This window comes from Oncorhynchus nerka, linkage group LG13 (assembly GCF_034236695.1).
Source record: "Oncorhynchus nerka isolate Pitt River linkage group LG13, Oner_Uvic_2.0, whole genome shotgun sequence".
NCBI classification, from domain to species: Eukaryota; Metazoa; Chordata; class Actinopteri; order Salmoniformes; family Salmonidae; genus Oncorhynchus; species Oncorhynchus nerka.
The window spans coordinates 68,495,252-68,522,395 of record NC_088408.1 but is presented as its reverse complement, the minus strand read 5'-3'; the positions used below and the strand labels follow the sequence as shown (position 1 = coordinate 68,522,395).

Genomic DNA, 27,144 nt, shown 5'->3' with positions numbered 1-27,144 from the left:
CCTGATGTTTCAGTAAACTTGTTTGCCACTTCCCCATTTGGCTGGGTCTTATCAGCCTCGGCTGGAAGGAAGATCTTGGTCCTCTTACTCTGATAGATATATAGCAAGGCCAGGTAGTGTGTGGTGTGGTCCCACAGGGAGAGGAGCGTGGAAACATGGCAGCCTTGGCGCTGCTCTGTCTGCTGTCAGTGCTGCCAGGCTCCACAGCAATACTAATGAGATCTCCATTGGAGGAGGTAAGTGGAAAACACAGGGATGTGGTTGGTGATTCTTCTGTTTGTGACATCTGCAAAGTACATTGACCTCCACAACTTGCGCTGTTTATCGTCCTGCGGAAATCTCTACCTACAGAGAGGCAGATCACAGGTTTCACAGGATCTCAGTTGTATGATACACTTAAAAGTTACATTTTTCAGGGGTTCTGTAGAGATATTATTGTTGTTCAGTTGATTGTGCTCCTCATGGACATAGGCCTGCTGTAATCTGTCACACTGTATACAAACCAGGAATGGATTAGTGAATCTAATCCTCATGTTGCTGCTCACAAAATGACCCCAACATTTAATTTGTATCCCCTCTCTAGCTATTTCTGCACTCCCTGGATCAAAAGGACATGGTTTTTTATTTTGGTACTGACTCTGCTACTTCAGGTATGACTGAATAATGACACAGTTTCCATAGGGTTACAGTGAGCTACTGAACCATTATGGTGGATACAATCAATCACATACAGTGGCAAGAAAAAGCATGTAAACCCTTTGGAATTCCCTGGATTTCTGCATAAATTTGACATAAAAAAATTGATCTGATCTTCATCTCACAACAATAGACAAACACAGTGTGCTTAAACTAATAACACACAAATGATTGTATTTTTCTTGTCTATATTGAATACATCATTGAAACATTCACACTGTAGGTTGGAAAAAGCATGTGAACCGCTAGGCTAATGACTTCTCCAAAAGCTCATTGGAGTCAGGAGTCAGCTAACCTGGAGTCCAATCAATGAGACGAGATTGGAGATTTTTGATTAGAGCTGCCCTGCCCCATAAAAAAACACTCACAAAATGTGAGTTTCCTATTCACAAGAAGCATTGCTTTACGCTAACCATGCCTCGAACCAAAGAGATCTCAGAAGACCTACAATAAGATTAAGAATGTTGCCTTGCATAAAGCTGGAAAGGGTTACAAAAGTATCTCTAAAAGTCAGTCCACGGTAAGACAAATTGTCTATGAATGGAGAAATTTCAGCACTGTTGCTACTCTCACTAGGAGTGGCTGTCCTGCAAAGATGACTGCAAGAACACAGCGCAGAATGCTCGATGAGGTTAAGAGGAATCCTAGAGTGTCAGCTAAAGACTTACAGAAATCTCTGGAGATGCTAACATCTCTGTTGACGAGTCTACAATAAGTAAAACACTAAACAAGAATGGTGTTCATGGGAGGACACCATGGAAGAAGACACTGCTATCCCAAAGAAAACATTGCTGCACATCTGAAGTTCACAAAAGAGCACCTGGATGTTCCACAGCGCTTCTGGCAAAACATTCTGTGGACAGATGAAACTAAAGTTGTGTTGTTTGGAAGGAACACACAACAATATGTGTGGAGATAAAAAGGCACAGAACACCAACATCAAAACCTCATCCCAACTATAAACTATGGTGGAGGGAGCATCATGGTTTGGGGCTGCTTTACTGCCTCAGGGCCTGGACAGCTTGCTATCATCGACGGAAAAATGAATTCCCATGTTCATCAAGACATTTAGCAGGAGAATGTTAGGCTATTTGTCTGCCAATTAAAGCTCAACAGAAGTTAGGTGATGCAACAGGACAACAACCCAAAAGACAGAAGTAAATCAACAACAGAATGGCTTGAACAGAAGAAAATACGCCTTCTGGAGTGGCCCAGTCAGTCCTGACCTCAACCCGATTGATATGCTGTGGCATGACCTCAAGAGTGGTTCACATCAGACATCCCAAGAATATTGTGGAAATTAAACAGTTTTGTAAAGAGGAATGGTCAAAAAATTCCTCCTGACTTTTGTGCAGGTCTGATCCGCAACTACAGAAAACATTTGGTTGAGGTTATTGCTGCCAAAGGAGGGTCAACCTGTTATTAAATCCAAGGGTTCACATACTTTTCCCAACCTGCACTGTGAATGGTTACACAGTGTGTTCAATAAAGACATGAACAACTATGATTGTTTGTGTGTTATTAGTTTAAGCAGACTGTGTTTGTCTATTGTTGGGACTTACTTAATTAGATAACGATCAGATAACATTTTATGACCAATTTATGTAGAAATCCAGATAATTCTAAAGGGTTCATACTTTTTCTTCCCACTGTACAGTATTGTAACCTTTCTCACCCCAGTGCCGGAGTTTCAGCTCATCTGGACAGACTGTGCCTCTACGGAGCTGCACACTGGCCCCTGGCGATGCTCCTTCGAGACCGAAGGGAAGCGCTTTGTGCTGGGGCTCGGGGAGAGGAAGCAGTCCTTCTCCTGTCAGTCCACATTAGAGACAGCTCGGAACACCACTCTCAACACCACAAGGAAAAGTCATGCCATGTGTTGTCAGCAGGCCAAAGTTCTACATCCCCCTTCAACTAAAGGATTTCTCACCATCTGTGCCAGGAAAATGGTACGTTTTCCAAGTTAACACAAACAATTCTACAGTTTACTTATTTATTTATACTGTTATTCTGTTATTCATTCATAATTCTCTTAAATGAATTTGGATTGCAAATATTTTTCAATTTCCAACAGCAAGGCCTGGTTGTTGCAGGTAAAGAGAAGGAGAGACTATACATTCAGCCAGTGCTTCAAAAACACATTCATCTGACTGAAGTCAGAAACTGTTCCAGTCCAGGAACACCTCATCTGGTGTTCCACCAGCCATTTACTGCCAGAGGTCCTCCCAGACACTCTCACAGTCAGTGTTCAAGCATTATAGCATTGTATTTAATGTTTCATACTTCATCCTCGCACATTCTATTAGCATACGGCTCTTTTTGTCTTCATCCTGACAGTGAAGAGGCTGCGTCGCCGAAGGTCAGCCATAATGCCTGAGGTGACCCACCTGGAGCTGCTAGTGGTGGTGGCGCCTGACGTGCAGCTGGTCCACAGGCAGGACACAGAGAGATACATACTTACCAACCTCAACATTGTGAGTTTGTCTGTCTGCCTGCCTGTTTGCCTACCTGCCTGTCTTTGTCTGTTTGTTATTGTTTGTGTCAGGCATCTGAATGATTATTGAAAGTGGTCATCCAGTGTTGGTGTGTCCTGCTATCTTCCCACAGGCCTCAGAGCTGCTGAGGGACATGACACTGGGAGCCAACATGAGAGTGCATCTGGTCCGCATGATCATCCTCTCAGAACCAGAGGTCAGTGTCTGACAATGTCTGTCCACCACACACCACACACACACCTGGGTGGGCCAGTCTGCCATGGAGGCCTGGCTGAGGAGCCAGAAGAATGCTTCCCTCTCTGAGTGCTATGTTCTCACTTTCAGCCAGAGATTAACATCTCCACCAACATCTCCTCGTCTCTGACGAGTGTGTGTGAGTGGGCCAGAAGGGTCATCCCCTCTAATGACACTGACCCCCTGCATGCTGACCTTGTGTTATACATCACAAGGTAGGTCATTGTACTTTATCCTGTGCTATTTTTTCAAATTGAATTGTAGTCTGTCTGAAGTTAGAACATTTATATAATTGTAAATCTTGTGGTTTTACTTTACTGTAATTTGTTTGTCCTCAACCAGATTTGATCTGGAGCTGCCCAATGGGAACAAGCAGGTGAGGGGCGTGACCCAGCTAGGCGGGGCATGTTCTAGCCAATGGAGTTGTGTAATCACAGAGGACACAGGCTTTGATCTGGGCATCACCATCGCTCATGAGATAGGCCACAGGTAATTTGAAAAGGAAAAGGCAAAACGCTCGCTCACCATTAAAAACCATTACAAAACAGATTATTTTATTTAAGCAACTATCAAAAGCTTAGGCCACAGGTAAGACATAGTGGCATGAGATAGGTCACAGGTAAGACATTGTGGCATGAGATAGGTCACAGGTAAGACATTGTGGCATGAGATAGGTCACAGGTAAGACATAGTGGGATGAGATAGGTCACAGGTAAGACATTGTCAATAGCATGGGATGAGCTACAGTTAGTAATCTTTACTTCTTTCCCCCAGCTTTGGCATAAACCATGATGGGATTGGTAACACATGCAGCAGCAGTGGCTTTATGATGGCCTCTGATGGAGGCTACAACAGTGTGGATCTCACCTGGTCCCAGTGCAGCAGACAGCAGCTGTACACATTCTTCAGGTAAGCATGCCAGCTGTTTCTCACATGGATTCTTAATAATGAACTGTTCATCATAAGTAGATTACTCTGCAGAAATGTAGTAATGGTCAGTGGTACTGTACACAACACAGTGAGTATTGTAGAAGGCTGGTGATGAGAGTAAGATATGTGTTTGTATTGCTATTCTAGTGAAGGCAAGGCTGACTGTGTGAAAGACTTGCCTGTCCTGGTTGGCTCTCTGCAAGACTGGAAGCCAGGCCTTTACTATGGTGTGGACGACCAGTGCCGGATAGCGTTTGGTAGCACCGCCAGGGCCTGCTCCTTCACCAACACTGACCTGGTAAGGGACACATTATGACATTAATGGCAGCCACTTCTGTGAATATACTATCATGGTTATACTGTAGTAATAAGACTGGTTATACAGCATGTTGACAGTATCTATAGCTCTGTCTGGGTAAGGCTTTCCCCGTGTTAATTATTTCCTCCTGTCAGCCTGTGTGCCGTGTTCTCTCCTGCCACGTCAAACCTGATGACAACAGCTCATGTAAACGTCTGCTGGTGCCTCTGTTGGATGGGACAGAGTGTGCACCCAACCAGGTACAGCCTTATGTTATCACTAGTCACATTCCATCATTATGACTATGTTTGGTCAAAGTGTGCAACATTTTGGTTGTGAAATGAAAGCAGCCCTGACCTCTAACCCTGCATGTCCTCTAGTGGTGCCTGAAGGGCCGCTGTGTGTCCCCAAACCAGCTCAGCTCCTCTTCCTCTGTGGTGGTGCACGGGTCCTGGTCCAGCTGGTCCCAGTTCTCCCCATGCTCACGGATATGTGGCGGGGGCGTCACTTCCCGGACCAGGCAATGCAATAACCCACGGTAACAAGAAACAACAGTCAACGCTAATTCTCATGACTCCTCTCAAGTGCAAGTGGTACATTTCTAGCAAATGAGATTAGCCAAACAGTTTATTATTCTTGATGGATGTCTTCATAATTTTCATTTAAAAAATGTTTTCATTTCCAGACCTGCATTTGGTGGGAATGATTGCAAGGGCAGGGATACAGAGGCGGAACTTTGTCACCAGCAGGTAAAACTCCACAGGTCATGTTTATGTTTACAGTGGGCCTCCGCAGGTCATTTTTACAAGGTAAATTGTTGCACCATTTATTCTGTGCCGTGCGTACTGTAAGTGTATGTATGCACATGTATGGAGCGATTTCAGTGCTAAAAATTGTATTTTTAAAATTTGTATTAGGATATTGAATTTGAATGTAATATTGTTTTATTTGTAATGCACAAATTGATTCATTGAATTCATAAATTGAACTTGTATTTCATGATTTGAAAATGAATTGAATGTAGTATATAGCATACAGTTTTTCAATTAAATTTCTGTAATATTCAAAATCAATGAATATTCAAATTCAAAATGTATTTTTTCCGTTTCAATATGGTAGATATTGCATTCATTTTCTGTGTATCAAGTTTACAAACTAACATTCAGATGTTAAAATTCAGATTCAAAACTTGTCCTGGTACTTTGCCAGCCAGGAAAGGTAGAGGAGCACAGATAGAATCAAACACTCTCTGTGGTAAACTGACGGTTGAATGTATTTTATTCCTATGAATTTGGCGCACAGGAGACCTGGGTTAGAACCCCATCAGTCAAACTAACACGTCTTCATGTCTCAGGCAAGGTTGCTTATCATATTCATGGATCACCAAACCACCTTTGTTGCACTCTCATTAAATGGGGTGCACAGATCTGTCTTTTTTCCACAGAAAGTGTTTTTGTTGTGCAGTAGGCCTGATTTCGAAACCAGTTAGTTATATTGGTGCCGTGATCTCTAAGTAGGTCAAAGGGGGGTAAAATGTAACCAAGATGTTTCGATGAACCACGCTCTTTTGATGACAAAGCTTGCTGGAGACTTGAGTTAGGTTCCTGAACTCATTCCTATGGGCTTTAGCTAAGTGGGCTAACACAGTCTTGTGACATACAGGAGACCTGGTTGGAACCCAGTCAGAGTTAGATTAAATAAGGAGTGGAAAGGCTATCCTTAGAAGGGCTATGACAGGGCTATTCCACTATATTCTTATCTGGACCGAACTGTGGTTTTTGTGACACTCCCTTCCAATGTTACCTCTAAAAAATGTTGTCACTAAGCAAATTTCAGGTCTGCTGAGTGCAAACTTGAACATTGTGAAAATTCTGTACAACTTCCAGATTGCTTTTACTGTGAACACTGAGGCAGTACCTGCTTTAAGTTACAGTTTTAACAGTGGTCAAGTAGGCTACTGTGACTATTTGATCAAAATGATGGAGAAAAATGCTACTCATTTGAACATGGAAATAGCTGTTCTATCATTCAGCCTACAGTAGCAGCCAATGTGTGGTGTTCAATGTAGGCCTACATTCCATGATACTTTTGAAAAAAAAACATGCAGGGCTTGACATTAACCTGTTTATCCACTTGTCCTTTTCTGATGCAAGAAACTACTTTACAAAATAATATTCCCATACCATTATAGAGAATCAGACAAATTATGCTACCCTCTACCTATTGGCTAATTAGCTTATTCAAGCCTGTCTCAAAATACAACACTGCCCCTTTCAGACAAAAAAAAGCTCTTTACCTGACTTGCTTTTCAAAGAAATGTACATGTTTTGTGCTCTTGTAGGAAGTAATCACTCCCCTAATTATCTATAACTGAGCTAATAACTCACTAAAGCAAAGGACATGAACAAAATGTGCACACGTGGCTACATGCAGCTCTCGCTTTAATCTCAAAATAAACGCATCTACTCACAACCGCTCATGCTGTAAACACAGTCCAGTTCAAAATAAATGGCACAGATCCATATATGGCAATGGTCTATTTGAATATAGGCCTATTGCAGCTCTGATTGGTTAATCCGCACCAATCTGTGTAGAGTATGGGCTGAGTCCTACTCCAATGCATTCTGCCTTCAAAATATCTTGCATAGTTCATTTTGTTTCGGTATGTTGCATTGAAAGTGGCTAATATTGCATTGATTCGATCACAATTGCCACAGTAAAGGGAAACGTTGATAATGTTAACAGGGAAAACTCTAGAACAGTGGTCAATGACGCAGCCGATGTGATCGAAGTGTAACGCTTCAAACACACTGACAGCGTCATTGCACAAAATAGTATGCAGCACCAGCTGAATATGTATGCAACAAAAGTTCAACATTCCCCTTCTGCTCCCATTTCCGTCAAGCAACGCAATGCTGCAAGGCAAATGCAGTGTTTCATTGGAAATTAATGTAATTCTGGTGTACCAAAATGCAATGACGCTGTCGGTGTGTTCGAAGCGTAAGAACATGAACTCACTCATAAAAACAGCAGCTTTTAAACGCTTTGAAATCTCACAGTATCAACTTTGCTGTAGCTTTATTTTATGCCTGTTACTGCGGACACGGTAATCTGAGCCATCCGTTTGGCCAGCGTTAGACCTAAGTGCACTTGATTTGCTCTCCGGCCCGCCGGGAAGGCAGAGTTTGTACCTCCAGACACATCAAATGGTTAAAAAAGGCAACAGTTCATCTACGCAGCACACTAGGCAGCTGAATCAGGTGCACCTACCGCCAACAGCCCGAGAAATGTTTGGCAATCGACTAGGAATGCCTTGGAGATTGACCAGTCGATCGCGATTGACCGGTTGGTGACAACTGCCCGAGAAAGTTTAGTAAAATTCAATCTCGTGCTTCTCTCCATGGGCTGATATTTTTTCTGCGTGGTAGTTCTGTTTACCACAGAGAGCGTTTGATTATATATTTTCTCCTCTACCTTTCCTGGCTTGCCAGGAGGCTCTCTCAGGTTTTGAATTTGACTTTAGAGATCTGAATTTGAAAACTGAATCTGAATGCACCCGAGAAGTTGAATATATGAAACTTTGATCAACTTTAAATAAAAGTGTGGAAACTTGATACACAGACAATGAATGCAATATCTACCCTATTGAAGATGAATATATAAATATGAAATTAAAACTGAATGCAATATTCATTCAATTCTATTCAAATTGTGAATAATATGATCAAATTTGTGCATTACCGATGAAAAAATATGACATAAAAAAAAATCTATATCCTAAATTATGTAATTCAAATACAATTTCTGTTAGCACTGAAATCACTCCATACACATGCTTCGAGTGGAATGAGGGAAGTTGAATTGGAAATAGAAATGTTGCTTCTCTTCAAAAGATTATTATGATCGAAAGTTCAATTGGTCGTCAAAAGGATGTTAACTGAAACATGGGGTGTGAACACAAGCAATGTTCGGCATTCTTCCCCTCACACTATGCTGTCTGAGTAGCAGTGTGAAAGGACCCAGCTGGCCTTCATGGCAGAGCAGTGCGCCCAGACAGATCTACAGCCCCTGTACCTGTCCCCCAACACAGCCTCCCTCTACACCTGGATCCCCGCTGTAGGCTTTGTCACAGGTGGGCCAAGACATCTTGTCAATGGGGAATGGTTGGGTCATTGGGATGGAGGGCAATAAACAAAGGACAAACTACTACATTACTGACTCCCTCCACTGTATTCCTCTGATTTACCCCCATGACCAGGGGATGAACAGTGCAGGTACATGTGCCAGTGTAAGGGAGAGAACTTCATTGTGAGCCGTGGGTCTCAGTTTGTGGATGGGACTCGTTGTGAACCAGACAGTCCAGCTCCCCTTGGTGCCACGACAGCTTGTCTAGGAGGGACGTGCCAGGTAAAGGCCTGCTTTGGTTTCTCCACCTTAGAGAGTTCTAGAGACGCTTTGAGAAATTATTAGACCTGACATGTCCTCATAAGCTAACGGGAAATAATTCCTTCCACTAGCTGTTTGGCTGTGATGGAGTGTTGAAGTCTGGGAAGGTGGAGGATGTGTGTGGGGTATGTGGAGGGGATGGCTCATCTTGCAGTCTCACCTCTCAGTCTTACAGTGGTGGTCAGGCCAGAGGTAACAGCTCAAATATCCCCATTCCTCAGTCTGGAGAGTGATAATTTCTACCTCCATCTCATTCCAGTAATTAAACTAAATTTTCCCTGCTTAATTGATTCTCAGAGTACGTCACATTCCTGACCCTGCCAGTAAACGCCACTCAGGTTCACATTGTCAACAGGGCACCCGTCTTCACTCACCTGGGTGAGTATCTGGGGTGACCTTGGGTGGTTTGAAAAGAAACCCCAAATCGTATAAAGGACAATAAGCAAGGTGTCTGGTGTTTTTACCCATAGCGGTGTTGATTGGGAATCAGTATGTTGTGTCTGGGAGTGGCAGCATTGCGTTAAACATCACTCACCCCTCTCCTCTGGAGGACGGTCATCTGGTTTATCGTCTGTACCTGACCCCTGACCTCCTGCCTCTCATGGAGGAGCTGCTGCTGCCTGGAACTGTTACAGAGGAGACACACATACAGGTCAGCTGGGAGAGACATATTCCCAGACATGGCAACAGACACTCCAAATATCAGAGGGGATAACTGTGAGAGACACATATAGAAGAGGAACAGTATCTCCATTCACTATGTACACACACATATATAACTTTACTGACTCCTCAAAATAGAAAGGAATATGACATTTGTTTTTGGCTCCTACAGGTCTATCGGAAATATGGAAAAGAATATGGAGAACAAACCAGTCCAAACATTACCTACCACTTTTATACGCCCATGAGTAATAATGCTTTTATAAAAGAGATACCCAGGGGCAAGTGGACTGTTGTCACAACATCCTGCTCTGTCACCTGTGGATCTGGTAAGAATCACTTTGAATTATTATTGGATAAATATATTTAGTTTGTTTGTTGTGGGTGTACTTTAGGGCTTTCCAAATGTCACTGTTCTTATAGATCCACTGTTCTCTCTTTTTCTTGTAGGCATACAGAAATCTATGTATGTCTGTATGGATGAAGACACCAAGGAGCATCTGGAGGATGTCTACTGTAATTCAGCTCCCCTTCTCCTGCTTCAGCAGACAACCTGTCACCTCCCAGCCTGTCCCCCCAGGTCCCCTCTACATTCACTGCACATTGTCACACCTAGAACGCTTGAACTTTCATCAAACTGATTGATCAATGTCCTGTGTTGTGTTCTCCAGCTGGGAGATGGGAGAGTTTGGGCCCTGCAGTGCCTTGTGTGGTGGTGGAGAGAAAGTGCGCCCTGTGAGATGTGTTCAAAGGCAAGGAGCAGATGTCCTACAGGTGGCCGTTTCTGAATGTCCACAACACTCAGCCACACAATCAGTGGATACATGCAACTTTCAACCCTGCCCTGCAAGGTATACATATTTTTTATAATCAAATACAACATGTACATGAAGCAAACAAGGTCCAAGTTGCACCATGTAGGTTAATGGCCCAGTACAGTGTTGATATAGAATTGTGTGGGGGTGGGGGCTGTGTGTGACAGGTGGAATGCGTCAGAAGCCGGGGAGTGTTCAGCGGTGTGTGGGCCCGGAGCGGCCAAACGCCTTGTGACATGTGTACGGTCCGAAGGTGGTCATGATGTTGAGGTGGACCATAGCTTGTGTTCAGGGCTCTTCAAACCACCTGTCTTAGTGTCTTGTGTGGTCGATGTCTGCCCTATTGGCTGGGAGTCTAAGGGACAGGTACAGCAGAGATCTATACTACATCTCATAAATGTGCACACTGAATTGTAAGACATCATACTGGAGAAGGTGGAACTTTGACATCCGTTCATTTGTCTTTACCAGGATCAACCTATACTTAACAAATCCCCTGGTTTAAGGTACCGCTCCAGGTACCTAACAGTGTATGTTTGGAGCCCTGTGATAGGCCAATGCTCAAAGACCTGCGGAAATGGTAAGTTAGACCAGGTAATCCCTTCCATTTTTACAAAGTGTGGTACCGTGATCAACACAAGCCTTATACATGTGTAGGTACCCTGCAGGTGTGGTTTTCATGTCTGGACCACCAGACCAGGCTAGTGGTGCCTGAGGTCTACTGTGATGCCTCCAGCAAACCAGAGCCTCACACAGAGTCCTGCAACCCTTCCCCTTGCCCTCCCATGTGAGTTGATCCTTTCAAGTACAAGAATGACAGCTCTGTCATAGCAGGGTAACAGCAGTGTGTTTCCCATGCAGGTGGCGCTACAAGCAGGGAGTGTGCAGTGTGTCGTGTGGAGGAGGCGTGGCCCATAGGGTGCTATACTGCTCCCAGGAGACCGAGGGAGATGAGGAGGTGGTTGTGAACAATACAGAGTGCAGTAACATGACCAAACCCATAGCAGTGGTCACATGCAACTCCAACAGCTGTCCAGCCAGGTAAACCATGCAACTCCAACAGCTGTCCAGCCAGGTAAACCATGCAACTCCAACAGCTGCCCGGCCAGGTAAACCATGCATCTCCAACACCTGCCCAGCCAGGTAAACGGTAAACACAGACACTGAACACTGGCTGGAAGACCAGGGTAAAAAAGAGAATGTAAATGTGGAATTCACCACCCATGGATTTCAGTTTGTCTTGAATGCTATGTGAGTGTCAACAGACAGTGCCATATAGAGATTTCTGTATGTAATTGCTGGGTGTAAATAAACTTGAACTTGAGGTAATACTGTCCAGGTGGAGAGTGCTGAGGACGGGGGCCTGTACTATGTCTTGTGATCTGGGGTTAGCCAGGAGGCATGTCTCCTGTGTTGAGTATATCCATGGGGAGGACAGTGAGGTGTCTGAGGAGAGATGCCATGCAGCCGTTAAACCTGCTACCACGGTACCCTGTCTGGTGCAGGTGTGCACCTTCAGATGGGACGTGAAAGACTGGAACCAGGTAGGTACAGTGGCCAGTGGTGTTTTCATACATGAGTGATTTATAAATTATTTTATGTACTGTTGACTAACTTTTCTGTTGTCTCTCAGTGTTCAGTGCCGTGTGGGTATGGGATCCAGTCTAGAGCAGTGTCCTGCATGGGACCCACTAAGCCTGAGCCCCTCAGCCCACTGCTCTGCATGCACATGCCCAAGCCCATCACCATCCGGGGCTGCCAGATGGACGACTGCAGGGTCTTAGAGAAGACTAGTGCCCTCACCCACACACACACCACCAACACCCCCTTACTAGAGACCAGGGACCAGTTACCCAGTCCCCAGGGCATGGAAGTCACTCCCATGGATGAGGAGCCACTCCTGTCTCCTACTCTCAGCCTGACCCAGACACCCCTGACTGCAACAGAACCGACCACCCCACAGACCACCACAGCCATGCCCACTGTGACACCTAAAACCAGTAAGGTGGCAGAACTCTCTGCTTCTTTAGCACTCATCAGAAAAGGCATAGACCAAGCATTGAGATAGTTATCTATTGTGTGTCGCTATCTAGGTCTGTGTGGGCAGCTTCTGCTGGAGGAGTCAGGCACAGTGGACTTGAGACATGAGACAGGTCGCTGCATCCTGTCAATAGGCCGGCCCCTGGATGAGGTCATCCACATGAAAGTAGAGTCCAGCTCCCTAAGCTGCAAGAAAAGTGAGAAATGCTATAATACCCTTTGTAAGGTCTATCTATGGCAACCAAAATGGACAACAATAACCCTGTGTGTGTGTGTGTGTGTGTGTGTGTGTGTGTGTGTGTGTGTGTGTGTGTGTGTGTGCGCTTAGGGGAGTATGTGGCATTCTATGACAGGCTGGTACTGGTCAGGAAGTGTGACCAGCTTGAGGACACTGAACTGACCTCCAGGACCAACGTCCTGATGGTGCGCCAGCATCTCTTGTCCCCTGGAAACGGAGTGCTGCTGACTTACAGCAGTCAGAAGAACAACAAGAAGAGTCACCACCAGGGTAACACTGCGCTGCTACTGTATTGGCTGGAACAGAAGGCAGAGTGGCATGTTGTTACAGAGCTGGAACAATAGATTTTTAGAAGGACATATTATTTGGTCAATTTAATACATAACCCACATGCTTCTTACTGTTGCTCCTACAGACTGTGATGTCCAGCTGTTTGCTCCCAGCGGGGTCATTGAGAATCCAACGATGACCTCAGAGTTGGGCAGTCACACCTGTCGAGTCCTCATCAACGCCCTCCCTCAGTGAAGATTAGGGTCCGGGCTCTGAGCATGGGCCCTGTGGTCAACAGCACAGCAGCCCAGTCCACCTTCATTATGGTCAGGGAGGAGGGAGACTGTTCTCTCTTGCTTTTCAGTATATTCATCAATGCAAACTAGTTGAGTATACATTAAACCATGAATGTTGACATGTATGCCATTGTAGATAACATTATACCTCTAATACCATCTCCATTAGATACGAGATGTAGACGTCTTGAAGACCAACGTGTTCAAGGGCCAACGGCTTTTTGACTGGCGATCAGCTGGAAACATGGCAGAGATAGAATTTCATGGCGAGTACCTGCATAGCAATGGGAGCTTCCGAGCTGAATACTCATTCGTGGAGCCTTGATCTGTGGCTCGCATTTCTATTACACAGTATTTAACGAGACAGGAATTTAGGCTGTTACTGGAGAACAATTTGTCCTTAGTTTAATCAGTATTGTCAGAATTTTGTAACATTAAAATAAATGACAGCAGTCCGTCTTATTTTGTTTGTTATTTTTCTTTGTATAGAAAACATTTACCAAAGTAAATCACTGCAAAATCACTCTACAACTCGTTATTATGGCACATTTGGTATAGTATAGCACACATTTTCAGAACTTAAATAACTTAGAACTGTTTGAACTTATTTTATACATATGAAATAACAAATATGTAAGTCAACAAACTGAATAAACACATCTATAGAATCCCACAAAAATAAATGTTAAGACGGCGCCAACATACTGTATGACTTTTAAATATAACTTAAAACAGACAGATGTAATCTCTTAATTCGATCACTCTGTTGTCGCAGAAGATTTTCCTGCACAGCTTTCTAAAGTTTTCAATTTCCACTTTAAAAATGTCAGACTTGATTTATCCTAACAAAATAATTTATCAACCCCTACAAAAATGTCCATTAAATAACGCACATAATAATTCACCTTTCCTGTTGCTGCAGGATTATTGTCCTGCTGTGAGAAACTGGTCAAATTAAGATCGTACTCCTGTAAAAGAGTCTAGTCTCTGCCATGATCTGGTGTGGATCTTTCTTTGACATATGGCACTTTCTATTTGGAAAAGGATACACCCATTTCAGTCAACCAGAAATGTATAACTTTCCATCAGTCATACTCGCTTTACAGTCTTGATTATATTTTGCTTATTACAAGACTGTCTCTCCTACAGGATTTTCCCTCCAACACTCACATCACGTCTACCTGAAGGGCCCAAAATCTTCCCAAGGCCCACCTAACGCATTGCAAAGTGCTTCTCCTCTCTCCATGTTACAGCACTAGATATACCCGGGTGGCTTCAGTTTCCCCCACTACCTCCAGCACAGGTTCAGTTCCACACAGCCATAAAGAGGAGCCATGTCCCCTGTGGGGACTCATTGCTTGGCCTTAGCTGTCTCCTCCAGCAGAGACCTCATGTCTCTCAGAGCCTTCTTCATAGCCCGGCCAAAGTTGGCAGCATGTGTCTCTTCACAGCTGTTGAAGGCTGTAATGGCAATGTTGATGTGGTCTGCCATGGGGTTGTAACACACTCCGTAGCCATCTGGCACCAATGGACCGAAGCACATCACACAGTCTGTCTTGGCACCAGCCTGGAGAAGAGAGACAGTGAAACATTACCTTTAGCTGTACAAATGTGGGCCAAACCTAATAAACAAATCATTACCAAACCACTGTCTACAATTTGTCCTGTTATATGTTGTATTTTGGGATGCTAAATACCTCACATAAACAGCCTTCATACCTGGCTGGTGGAGAGATTGGGATGCTCAGCCACAGCATAGGCTGTGTCCATGAATATCTCTGGCATGGACGTCAGTTCTTCAATCGCCTGCAACTTCAGGCCAAGGAGATGTCTGTCTATGGCCTGGCCATGAATTGCCTGCTCATTTTGACATACACAAAATAAATGTACATTGCAGTGAGTGGGGACAAGCATGGATTAATACAGTAAATTTCCATCAAGTCCTCACCATGCGTGTGTATTCTACGTGGGCTTGGCATGCCTTGTCCAATAGAGAAACCTTCTCTGTGTTCTGTCAACATATGGGATAAACAGACATCATTACAGTAGAGTGACAGTCAGGGTTGATTGTTTATTTAGTGTCAATGTTCAGGTTTCAGATTTGACCTACCGGTTTAGCTAGGTCCTCCATTGCCTGGACAAATTTGAGAGACTCATTGGAGCAGGAGCGGATCGTGTCTGTTCGACCAAGTGCAAACATACGCAGGGACGCACTCTCATAGGTGGAACAGCACATCTTATACATTCTGAAACATGAAAGATCAATATGTCTCATCAATATGTCTCAAAGTGATAGGTTAATGTAACCCGACTGCTGTTTCAGATGTTGACTGTTTTGTTATAATGAACCTCACCTGAAGTAGGCAAGCTGTAGAGCCATTTGTATAAAGGCATCTGGACTCATCTTGTGAGCCTTTGGAACATTTCTCCCATAGTCAGCAAAGTTGACCACGTTCACATCCAAGTCATGTGACATTCTGGTGAATGAAAGAGTAGCCAAAGAGTGAGACACACTTACAAGATAGGTTTGAATGGAAACTGCTAGGAACACAAACAGACTCTACTTGCATGTTCATATTCTGTTTGGCCGACTCAATATCCTTCTTGACCTCAGGTGTGATATTGAAACGCAGTTTGGGAGGCATGGGCAGAGGGATCATGGGAGCGCGTACTACCTCCATCCTTCCCCTGCTTACACAACACAAAGCATTATACTTCAAGATAGGCAGAGGCACATTCAGTAGCAGGCCAGGGTCATGATTCCAGCTTGGCCATGATCAGTGGGCTTCAAATGGTTGTAAAAATCATTTTCAAATGGATCAGTCACTATCTAAACTTGACAAATGAGTGAATCTTCATTCAAAGTGCTTGCTACACTCAGGCATAATGCACCTGCTCTGGTTGGAAAAAAATAGCCATTGCAACCATAGCAACCAGCGCCAAGCTTTTATCTGTAGTACACAATGACCTTGGTAGTGCTGTGTACCATTAATCAATGAATGAAATGAACATATTTTGTTGTGCCTTACATGTACTCAACCAAATAGTCCACCAGGAACACAATGGGTGGTCCTTCAGCTGGGGCATGCTCATACACCAGACCACAGGTACCATCTTCACCCACAATAAACTGGGGATGAAATAATACACATTATAATAATACGATTTAAAATACATTTATGAATACAGTAGAATAATGAAGGAGACTCTTTGAGTAAAAATATGAACATATATCAGGGAGGATGCAACCTTTGTTCTACAGCTTCAGTCTCAGAGCTCACCTGTAATGTCTTATCAAACCAGCGGTTGCCACTGTTCCAGCGACTCCCTCCACCATGCAGCATCTGGGCAGCGACGCGGCTCTGGTAGCGCTGCTCAGACATCTGTGGCATGGGGGCGTCTAGACACACTGTGAATATGCTCTTCTGGATAGCACGGACAGACTCCTTATTTGTCTTGTCTAAGGAAGAAAACGATACAATGAGCGGCCTACAAGGACCTCGAGGAAAGCATCGACCAATATTTCTAAAACAGTGTGTGCAAAGTGACAGGATGCATCCAGTCACTCTTACGTTATGGCTCAAGACTGGGTTATGACTAGGGTTTTGTTTATTTGGTGGGTCACTCCATGCGCTCCAAAGACCCTTCTCTAGCATTCAAGGCTCTCCCTGGCCTCACCCTTAATGAGGTTGTTGTAGGCTTTGCCCCAGGTGTTGCGGTGCTGGGAAGTCAGGATGCCGATAGGCTCCTTGTTGCTCTGCAGGGACGAGTTCCAGATTTTCTCCATTTGCATGTAAATCTGATCCACCGTCAGTGGGGAGCCATCGCTGTTATACACATCCAGGACAAAGAACTAAGGACAGAGGGAGAAGATCAATCAGCATTTCAGGTTCTGGTTAAGTGGGTTAGAGACAATAAACTAACAATGCAACAATGTTATTGATTTCCTCTCTTGTGTTGTAGCAACATAAAGCAGCGTCAAAGAGAGAAAAGCAAAGCAATAGCACACCCTAGTGTACCTGGAAGTTATGGACCACAGTGATGTGAGTAGGGGCCACTTTCCCGATAGCATGGTTGACCACAGTGTCTCTCTTTGGTCCAGGGATACGACAGGAGGACAGGATCTGGTAGTACTGGTCCATACACAGAGGCTTCCCACCCAAATACTCAATAGGTAGGGTCTCACTGTGACACAGAGTTAGAGAGTCAACTGGTCTGACAAATATATATTAGATGTATATAATTAAGTTATAGAAAATATTTTCTATATCAATATTACTCACTTGTCAATCATTTGTTTGAAGTCCAAAACTCCTGAAATCAATTTAGCAGCAAACCTGAGCAGAACACATTGATTTACATTTTAGTACACACGCTTATCCAGAGTGATTTACAGGAGCAATTAGGGTTGCATGCCTTGCTCAAGGGCACATCGTCTGATTTGTCAACTAGTCGGCTCAGGGATTCAAACCAGCAACTTTTCGCTTACTGGCCCAATGCTCTTAACCACTAGGCTACCTGCCGCCCTATTGAGTAATTAAGTATGATATATGGTATTTCCTCATCCAACTGAGGTTCAGCCTTTTACCTCTCCAGCATCTCATGTTCCATTCACATAATCAACTCCAATACACTTTAGTGCAGCATTGTTTTCCATGTCCTCATATCTTCAACCAGACTTGCTTAGCATGTCCAGAACCATGATATCTGTCTATTTTGATACTATATTTCTGCATTTATTGAGCTGTCTGTGTCACTCTAGTCTAGCGGATAAGATGGTGTACATTACAGTACAGTATATTGTTGAATCATTGACTTTTCATATGAGCATGGAAGTCTGCTCTAGTGTCATCTTCTATTGCACGTGTTTGGCACTGTCCACAATGTTGATTGCGTGCGTGTGTCTCCGAGGTCCAAAAAAGCTGAGCAATTCTATGAGCAGCCAATGTGCTTAAAATAGCCAGCATGAAAGGGGAGTCTGTCTAAAGGTCATCTGAAACTCAAGCTTATTCTCAAGTTCAACAGAGCTATGGCGGATTACAACACTGAAGTCAATCACTTTCTACTAACTTTTCTACTAAGCAGTAAGCCTATAAAATGTCCTTTTCACTGATCGGTATAGACAGCCCTAAAATGTTTTAGTGCTGGGGGAGGGTGGGCATCTACTGTATAATCTCATAGCAAGGGCTGGTACAATGGTCTCAGACACGCATGGTTCCTTGTTGCTCACCTCATTTGTCCTTGGCGATCTTGGAAGGTCATGCGGGGCAGGACCACCCCAGGGCTGGAATAGACTGCCACAGGCATCCGGGAATCCAGATAGGCTGACTGCATCCACCACTCTGTCAGCTGCATAAACATCCACAAACAGCCATGATAATGCTATAGACCATCAACATGACATACTGTATACTGTAGGTGCATAAATGATATAATACAGGTATCTGTTCCTGCCAATCAACCCAAGATCAACCCAGTGCTCTGCCCTACTAAGTACCCATCTCTACTCTATGTGACCAGTTATGTTCTATGGCAGTACCTACCCAGTTTTCTTTGTTGCTAGCTCTGCGCTCCAGGCTCCTCTGCAGCCTGTCTCCCACTCCCTCAGGAATGAGGAACTCCTTGACTAGCTTGCGTGTGTGATCCATCTCCTCCTCACTGAGCAGGGGCTCCAGCATCAACAGGTAGCGCTCAAATGTCTGCCTTAGTGGAGGCACGGGCAGCTTGGGCAAATTGTCCTGGTGATGCGAGGACCTCTCTGGGAGGATGGTCACTGACATCGGCTTGACCAGGCAACATGGCTTCACCAAGCCCGGCCTTAACTGAAAAATGCATTCTGTGTCATTGCATTTATAATAAATAATTTGTTTTACAATTAATATGACACTGAAATACCACACATACGGTACAGTATCTAGATTGATATTTAATTTAAGTTTCTGAAATATTAAGTTGATATTCCCATTAGCATATAAAATATATCAGCAATGTTGGGTGAACACCACAGAGCTGATTGGTAGGCCTACTGGCCAGCAACTGTCAACACCATGATACATACTCTAGGTTTGTTAAAATAGAGCCCTCTAATGCAGTGATACATCTAAGCGCTGGGGGTAGTGCTATAGGTCAAGGGTTGTGACAGCAACAGGAGAAAAAAGTATATAGTAAACAAATACCGAAACTAAAATAAAACATTGGAAAAACAATTTAGTAAACTTAATCTAATTGGGTTTTTAAGCTTATTTTCTAATGGGGTTTTCAAGCTTATTTTCTAATGAGGTTTTCAAGCTTCTGAATCTGGTGGATAAATGCTGCCAGTAGATGCCAATGTTTGAAATAGGCCTTGCTTGTGCATCACTATCACTGGCTAACATGGAAGAAATCCGAGGGCGAGCATGGAGCGTGACTGGGCCAAGCTAGAGCAGCTTGTGAAGTTGCTGGAGCCGTTCGCAATCCACATCGACCAACTTGCTGACCAGTGACTGGGCCAAGCTAGAGCAGCTTATGAAGTTGCTGGAGCCGTTCTCAATCCACACTGACCAACTTCAAACTGACAGCCAGTTGCTGTCTGATGTGGTGGTGTGACTTCTCAACCTTGAGGCACACTTGCTGTCAACTAATGTTGCAAAACAGTTGGCACAGGTCCTCCTGAAGTCACTGTGTGAGCGCTTCGCATGCATATTGAATCTACTAACAGCCAACTTTGATCCAACCCCTGCAGCAGCTTGCCTCATGGACCCAAGTGTGTCTCTGGCACTTCGCTTGACAGAGATGGAGCCCCTGATTAGGGAAGCAGAATCTTTTGTACTTCAGAAAATGTGTGAGTACAGCCGTGGAGCAGGACCCCAGGAAGATGCCAGCACGATTAATCCAGCAAGAATCTCGACCACTGTGCTTCAGAAATATAGCTTCCTTGCATCGAAGATTGTGTCTGAGGTTACTGTTCAGCCAGAGGGTCAACCTGGCAGGGCATTTAGTGTCCCATGTAAGCTGCGGAAATACCTGGAAAACGTAAAGGGGTGTCATGCCCTGGTCGAAGTATTTTGTGTTTATCTTCATGTTTGGGTCAGGCCAGGGTGTGGCATGGGGTTTTTGTATTGTGGTGTGTTTTGTCTTGGGGTTTTGGTATATATTGGGATTGTAGCTAGTGGGGTGATCTAGCAGAGTCTATGGCTGTCTGGAGTGGTTCTCAATCAGAGGCAGGTGTTTATCGTTGTCTCTGATTGGGAACCATATTTAGGCAGCCATATTCTTTGGTTGTTTTGTGGGTGATTGTCCTTAGTGTCTTTGTTCCTGTCGCTGTGTTAGTTGACACAAGTTATAGGCTGTTTCGGTTTTCGTTATGTTTATTATTTTGTAGTGTTTGTATTGATTTGTGTTTACGTTTGTTGATTAAACATGGATGCAATCTACACGCTGCATTTTGGTCTGACTCTCCTTCACACCTAGAAAACCGTTACAAGGGGGGCATGTTTACAGAGTCACCTCTCAAGTTCTGCCAGGCAAACTGTGCCCTGTGGCACTGGAACTGGTTTCTGCCACTGCATCCTAAGTGTTTGTGGAGAGAATATTCTCTGTCTGTGGACAACTGTCATTAGGTTCGAGAAACCAAATGACCACCTCTCTGGAATGCAGTCTCCTTGAAGATAAGCCAGAAAATGTTGTTTGGTTGAAGAGAAACACACACACAAGCTGGCTGGCTGTCTATGAACTGATAGATTTGTGAAGAAATATTGTTTTGCTTATGTTTTTTGCTGTTGTTGCAGCTGTTTTTATGAACCCTTTTTAAAGGGGTTAGTCACTGATACGTTTAATATTACATAAATGTAACATATCAAATGGGCCATGACTTAATTTGTTTTTTCCCCCTCTCTTTCTGTCATATAAAGGTAAAGGTACTTGATTTTGAACTAAGTAGATGTTAGAACAAAGCTTTGGATTGGTGTAAACATGGGCAAGAGTTTCCTTCCACCATATTTCTTGTACCAGTCTAGGCGCTTATTCTTTAAATCGATTGATTTCTTATTTATGTCCTGGCCATAAAGTTGTAGGGAGTCCTGTAGTGGCCAAAAGCTCCATTCAGGACTTTTGCCGTTCTGATTTAGTCAACTGGGTGGGACTTCCAACTTCCTTGACTGATCCTTTCTGATGACCTGGTTGGCATGACCTAATGACCCGGTTGGAGTCGTGACAACCGTGTCATCAGAAGGGATCAGACAATGATTTTTACTTGAGAAGAAGAACATTGACTATCTCAAGATGATGGCCTCAATGGTGCTGCCCATGCTCTCACTGACGCCATCTTAATAATACAGATACAGAGATGCTGTGTCTATCCAAGTATATGGTTCTGGCCCATCAATTTATGTATTACTGTCCCCCAGTGGCAAAAAGTGACATTGCCAAAAAACAAACAACAGGCCTACAACACATAAATGGTTATAATAACCTTGGTTTGCTCAGTATGTTTAGAGTGCTGACAGTCAACATTGTTGTAATTGGCTTCAACGAGTGTAGGGCTTTACGAATCGCACTTCTCCTCAAATAAAAAGGACAAGGTTCCCGTAAATCGTACTGTATGTGTGAGGCACGTTCTAAATAAGCAAGATATAGCCTAGGCCTGTTTGGAGGAGCGCATCTTTGGTAACTGGACAAGAAGCACTCTTTGGAAATGGGGATGGATACAAGCCTAATGGAGTATGCACACAGCAATGTGAATTGTGAATAATGCAAAAGCATGAATTGTGAATAATGCAAAAGCATGTCGGCAAAAGCTTCACGAGTAGACGATTTAGAAACCCTTTATGGATAGGCTACTTGTAGACTAACGCATGACCAGCATAAGAAAGTCACCAGAGCCATTGCTGTAGCTTTCGTAATAGTAGGGTAAGGGTTGCCCAATAAGGGCTTGTTTGTTAATCAAACCAAAAGGAAAACAAGCAATTATTTCAGAGAAATAAGGTACATGTTTCGAAATAGGACTCTCACTGGATTATCTCATCTCTCATTCAATGATGGGCATATAGCCTACATGGAGAGGCTTTTACACACATCCAAAATAATACCAGGAGCTGGCAAACATAATATCATAGCCGGGATGTCCTCTCACTGTTCGCTGCTGCCAAACTTGATCTTTTAATAAAGCTTTGGTGAATAAGATATATTTCAAAGTGGCCTCACAGGCCAAACCCTTTATCAATAGTCTTGACTACTTGGCAAATGCATTGGGCATGACAAACAAACTGCCTTCAATAAGAGGAGAGGAGGCTATGCTTTGTTTTTTTAATACAAGGTTGACGGGCACAAAAAACACATACTTGTATATAGTGCATGTGGACACCCCTTCAAAATAGTGGATTCGGCTATTTCAGCCACTCCCATTGCTGACAGGTAGTGCACACAGCCATGAAATCTCCATAGATCAACATTGGCAGTAGAATGGCCGTACTGAAGAGCTCAGTGACTTTCAACATACCTTTCTAACAAGTCAGTTCGTAAAATGTCTGCCTTGCTAATGCTACCCCGGTCAACTGTAGGTGCTGTTATTGTGAAGTGGAAACGTCTAGGAGCAACAACTGCTCAGCCACGAAGTGGTAGGCCACACAAGCTCACAGAACGAGATCGCCGAGTGCTGAAAATCGTCTGTCTTCTGTTACAACACTCACTACCGAGTTATAAACACCTTCTGGAAGCAACATCCGTACAAGACCTGTTCGTCGGGAGCTTCATGAAATTGATTTCCATTGCAGAGAAGCTGCACACAAGCCTAAGATCACCATGCGCAGTGATGGAGTGGTGGACTCTGGAGCAGTGGAAACATGTTCCCTGGAGTGACGAATCACACTTCACCATCTGGAAGTCCCGCGGACTAATCTGAGTTTGGCGGATGACAGGAGAATGCTACCTGCACCAATGCATAGTACCAACTGTAAAGTTGGGTGGAGGAGGAATAATGGTCTGGGGCTGGTCATGGTTCATGGTTCGGGCTAGGACCCTTAGTTCCAGTGAAGGGAAATCTTAATGCTACAGCATACAATGACATTCTAGATGATTCTGTGCAACCAACTTTGTGGAAACAGTTTGGGGAAGGCCTTTACCTGCTTCAGCATGACAATGCCCCCATGCACAAAGCGAGGTCCATACAGAAATGATTTGTAGAGATTGGTGTGGAAGAACTTGACTGGCCTGCACGGAGCCCTGATCTCAACCCCATCGAATACTTTTGGGATGAATTGTAACACCGACTGTGAGCCAGGTCTTATCGCCCAACATTAGTGCCCGATCTCACTAATGCGCTTGTGGCTGAATGGAAGCAAGTCCCAGCAGCAATGTTGTAACATCTAGTGAAAAGCCTTCCCGGAAGAGTGTAGGCTGTTATAGCAGCAAAGGGAGGGGGGTCCAAATCCATATTAATGCCCATGATTTTGAAATGAGATGTTCAAAGAGCAGGTGTGCACATATTTATGGTCATGTAGTACATCTCTAATTCCATGTGCATATGGGTACTGTCTGTCATGGCTGGATAGGCTACGCTTCCGATGTCAAAATCCATGCCACAACCAACTGGGTTACCACTAAGGCCAGCTTTTGGTTGGTCTTAAATATCCCCACCAGTGCATACTGAAATTGGCACTTTGGCGCACGTTTTTAAGGGCACAACCCGATATTGCCACCCCTCCCACCTCAGAGCGAGCAAGCTCACATAAGACTGATAAATTACAAATCCTGACGCTAGGGTTTGAAAATAGAAGCGCTTAAACGGATCAACATTTTTAATCAAATAAAATCTTATTGGTTGCGTACACATTTAGCAGGTGTTATGGCGGGTGCAGCGAGATGCTTATGTTCCAAGTTCCTATCAATAACAGCAGTAAATGTCAAACAAGCACACAATAAACAAAAATTCTAAAATAATAAAAAATGTAGTACAGCAGTACATATATAAATAGTATGTTCCTCTGAAACCGCTTGGTATAGAGGTCCTGGATGCCAAGGAAGCACGGCCCCACCCCAGTGATGTACTGAGCTGCATGCACCCTCTGTAGCGCATGGAGGTCGGATCCCATACCAAGCGGTGATGCAGCCAGTCAATACAATCTTTTCAGTTTCCTGAGGGGGAAGGGGCATTGTCGTGCCTTCTTCACAACTGTGTTGGTGTGTGTGGACCATGATCATTTCTTAGTGATGTGGACACCGAGGAACTTTGCAGCTCTCGACCCGCTCCACTAAAGCCCCATCGATGTGGATGGGGGCATGCTCAGTTAGTAGTCCTTCTCTTGTCCAGGTGGGATAGGGAAGTGTGCAGTGCAATGGCAAATGCGTCGTCAGTGGATCTGTTGGAGCCGTATGCAAATTGTAGTGGGTCTAGGGTGTCGGGTAAGTTGGAGGTGATATGGTTCTTAACTAGCCTCTCAAAGCACTTCATGATAACAGAAGTGATTTCTACGGGGCGATAGTCATTTAGTTCAGTTACCTTCGCTTTCTTGGGTACAGGAACGATGGTGGACATTTTGAAGCAAGTGGGGACAACAGACTGGGATAGTGAAAGATTGATTATGTCCGTAAACACTCCAGTCAGCTGGCCTGTGCATGCTCTTAGGACGCGGCTTGGGATGCCGTCTGGCAATTGCAATTGCGCTGGCTTAACGCCAGCTGAAAATAGAGCCCAAAGGGTCTGGGCCATTGCAACGGAAACCAGAACATAATAAAACAGACACCATATTAAGGTTACACAAAATGATTAACATGCATTTACGTTAGTTTCAATTTAAACAGGTGTGATCAGTATAATTCTGTCTGAATCCAAAAACCAAATCAAATAATAGATTGTTAGAGCAATGTAGGAGCAATTTTTATGACTAAGAAACTTGAGACCAAAGCAACTCTGTCAAGTTTAGTATGTTGTTCCACTATTTGTTTGGACTGTGCTTGGCTGTCAAGTTTCCTGACAGCTTCTTCCGGTTAGAATATATGCTGAGCGTACAAAACTGACCAGGTGAAAGTTATGATCCCTTATTGAGGACACCTGTTTAAATTACTTAAAATCAGTGTAGATAAAGGTGAGGAGACAGGTTATTAAAGAAGGATTTTTAAGCCTTGAGTCAATTGAGACATGGATTGTGTACGTGTGCCATTTAGAGGGTGAATGGACAAGTCAAAATATTTAAGAGCCTTTGAATGGGGGTATGGTAGTAGGTCCAGGCGCACCAGTTTGAGTGTGTCAAGAACTGCAACGCTGCTGGGTTTTTCACCCTCAACAGTTTTCCGTGTGTATCAAGAATGGCCCACCACCCAAGGGACATCTAGCCAACTTGACACAACTGTGGGTTGCAACTGAGTCAACATTTTAGAACATTTTTACTCCACTACATTTCCTAAAGAAAATAGGAATTCTTTAATCACATACATTTTCCCTGACACACAGAAGTACTCATTTACGTTTACATTTCGAATGCTCAGGCAGGTCAGCAATATGGTCCAATTGAGTACTTAGCCTATCAATATAACCCGTTGTCATCGCTACTGCCTCTGATCTGGCAGACTCACTAAACACAAGTACTACATTTGTAAATTATGGCTGAGTGTTTAGTGTGCCCCTGGCTGTCAGTAAATAAAAGAAAAAAAGAAAGAAAGAAAATCGTGCATCTGGTTTGCTTATTATAAGGAATTTGATTCATGGAATTTACTTTTACTCAGCAATGACAACTCAAGTATGACAACTCAAGTATGACAACTTTCCACCACTGTACTTAACTACATTTAAAACCAGACACTTTTAGACTTTTACTTAATACTGGGTGACTCACTTTTACCTTAATAGAAAATGACTGAACTATCTTTACTTTTACTCAAGGCATGACAGTACTTTTTCCACCACTGCAAACACAAATAAAAATCAAGCTGTAGTCTATATTAAAATATTGCATAATAGTTTAACCCACTGTCCCTCAATTAATTGTTACCAGTATTGATCTGATATAGACATGAACTTTGAAACGTTATCCATGTTGTAGCCTAATATATGGGGTAAATAGGTTACAGTATGCAACCCCACCTCAAACACACACATACATTTACAGCAGTAATAGTGAACGCGCTGCTCTCAGTTATGGGTGCACAACTGCGTATTTATGAATTATAAAAACGTTTGACTCACCACGACTCTCAAAAGAAGACCCAACATAATTGCATACAAATGACCCCGCGAGGCTTTGGTTGTTGTTTGTGTAAAGAAACACCTCGAGCTGTCATGTCAAGGACATAGCCCACACCTAAAGTTTTACCAGTTGAGAAGTTACTTAGTAATGTCGGACATCTCTACGCCCCCCTCCGGACATGATGGAAAACTATATAGCCTATGTCTACAGCTGGATACACTGTTGTCCATATTCAAGCATACTGTCTTGATACATACATTCATGCAGTTGAATACTTTTTAAATAACATGTATTATTTACTTACCAAAATTATACTACCTTGTTTTGTGGAGGGACATCATTAAGTATATTATACACATTTAAACAAAATTAACTTGGTCTACAAAAGGCCTAATTAAAACAGCCTATATTGCTCTATAAAATGCACAATACACCTGGTAATTTTCTTATAATTTCACGGCAGTGATATCTATACATTTCTTGTGCAAAATAGGTGTAATTATGTTCTATTATCGCATGGTGGAGCTCGTTCTGCGTCACACATTCGTGCAGATCACATGAAGGCA

General features: G+C 43.6%; 2 protein-coding genes across 2 annotated transcripts; one reads left to right on the top strand and one right to left on the bottom strand.

The window, feature by feature from the left end:
* On the top strand, positions 1 to 13,883 carry adamts13 (ADAM metallopeptidase with thrombospondin type 1 motif, 13). The gene is given in 32 exon segments (XM_029677913.2): positions 1 to 236; positions 584 to 650; positions 2,377 to 2,645; positions 2,771 to 2,936; positions 3,034 to 3,170; positions 3,304 to 3,387; positions 3,516 to 3,640; positions 3,768 to 3,914; positions 4,200 to 4,334; positions 4,503 to 4,653; positions 4,809 to 4,913; positions 5,034 to 5,191; positions 5,339 to 5,402; positions 8,659 to 8,785; positions 8,912 to 9,060; positions 9,171 to 9,291; positions 9,397 to 9,477; positions 9,570 to 9,751; positions 9,935 to 10,091; positions 10,213 to 10,342; positions 10,434 to 10,613; positions 10,745 to 10,943; positions 11,049 to 11,157; positions 11,235 to 11,364; positions 11,439 to 11,618; positions 11,917 to 12,121; positions 12,211 to 12,577; positions 12,671 to 12,814; positions 12,946 to 13,125; positions 13,271 to 13,363; positions 13,366 to 13,451; positions 13,591 to 13,883. Coding segments are annotated over 32 exon segments (4,665 nt in total). The 5' UTR covers positions 1 to 155; the 3' UTR covers positions 13,747 to 13,883.
* LOC115139976 (carnitine O-acetyltransferase-like) lies at positions 13,654 to 27,131 on the bottom strand. Its single transcript, XM_029677914.2, has 14 exons — positions 26,578 to 27,131; positions 18,965 to 19,243; positions 18,652 to 18,770; positions 17,705 to 17,758; positions 17,441 to 17,606; positions 17,100 to 17,274; positions 16,703 to 16,881; positions 16,451 to 16,551; positions 15,990 to 16,112; positions 15,776 to 15,898; positions 15,532 to 15,667; positions 15,370 to 15,432; positions 15,141 to 15,278; positions 13,654 to 14,988 (listed from the first exon to the last, which is right to left on the bottom strand). Exons 1-14 carry the CDS (start codon positions 26,602 to 26,604, stop codon positions 14,773 to 14,775), a joined length of 1,899 nt encoding a protein of 632 aa, XP_029533774.2. The 5' UTR covers positions 26,605 to 27,131; the 3' UTR covers positions 13,654 to 14,772.
* Positions 27,132 to 27,144: the final 13 nt, after the last annotated feature.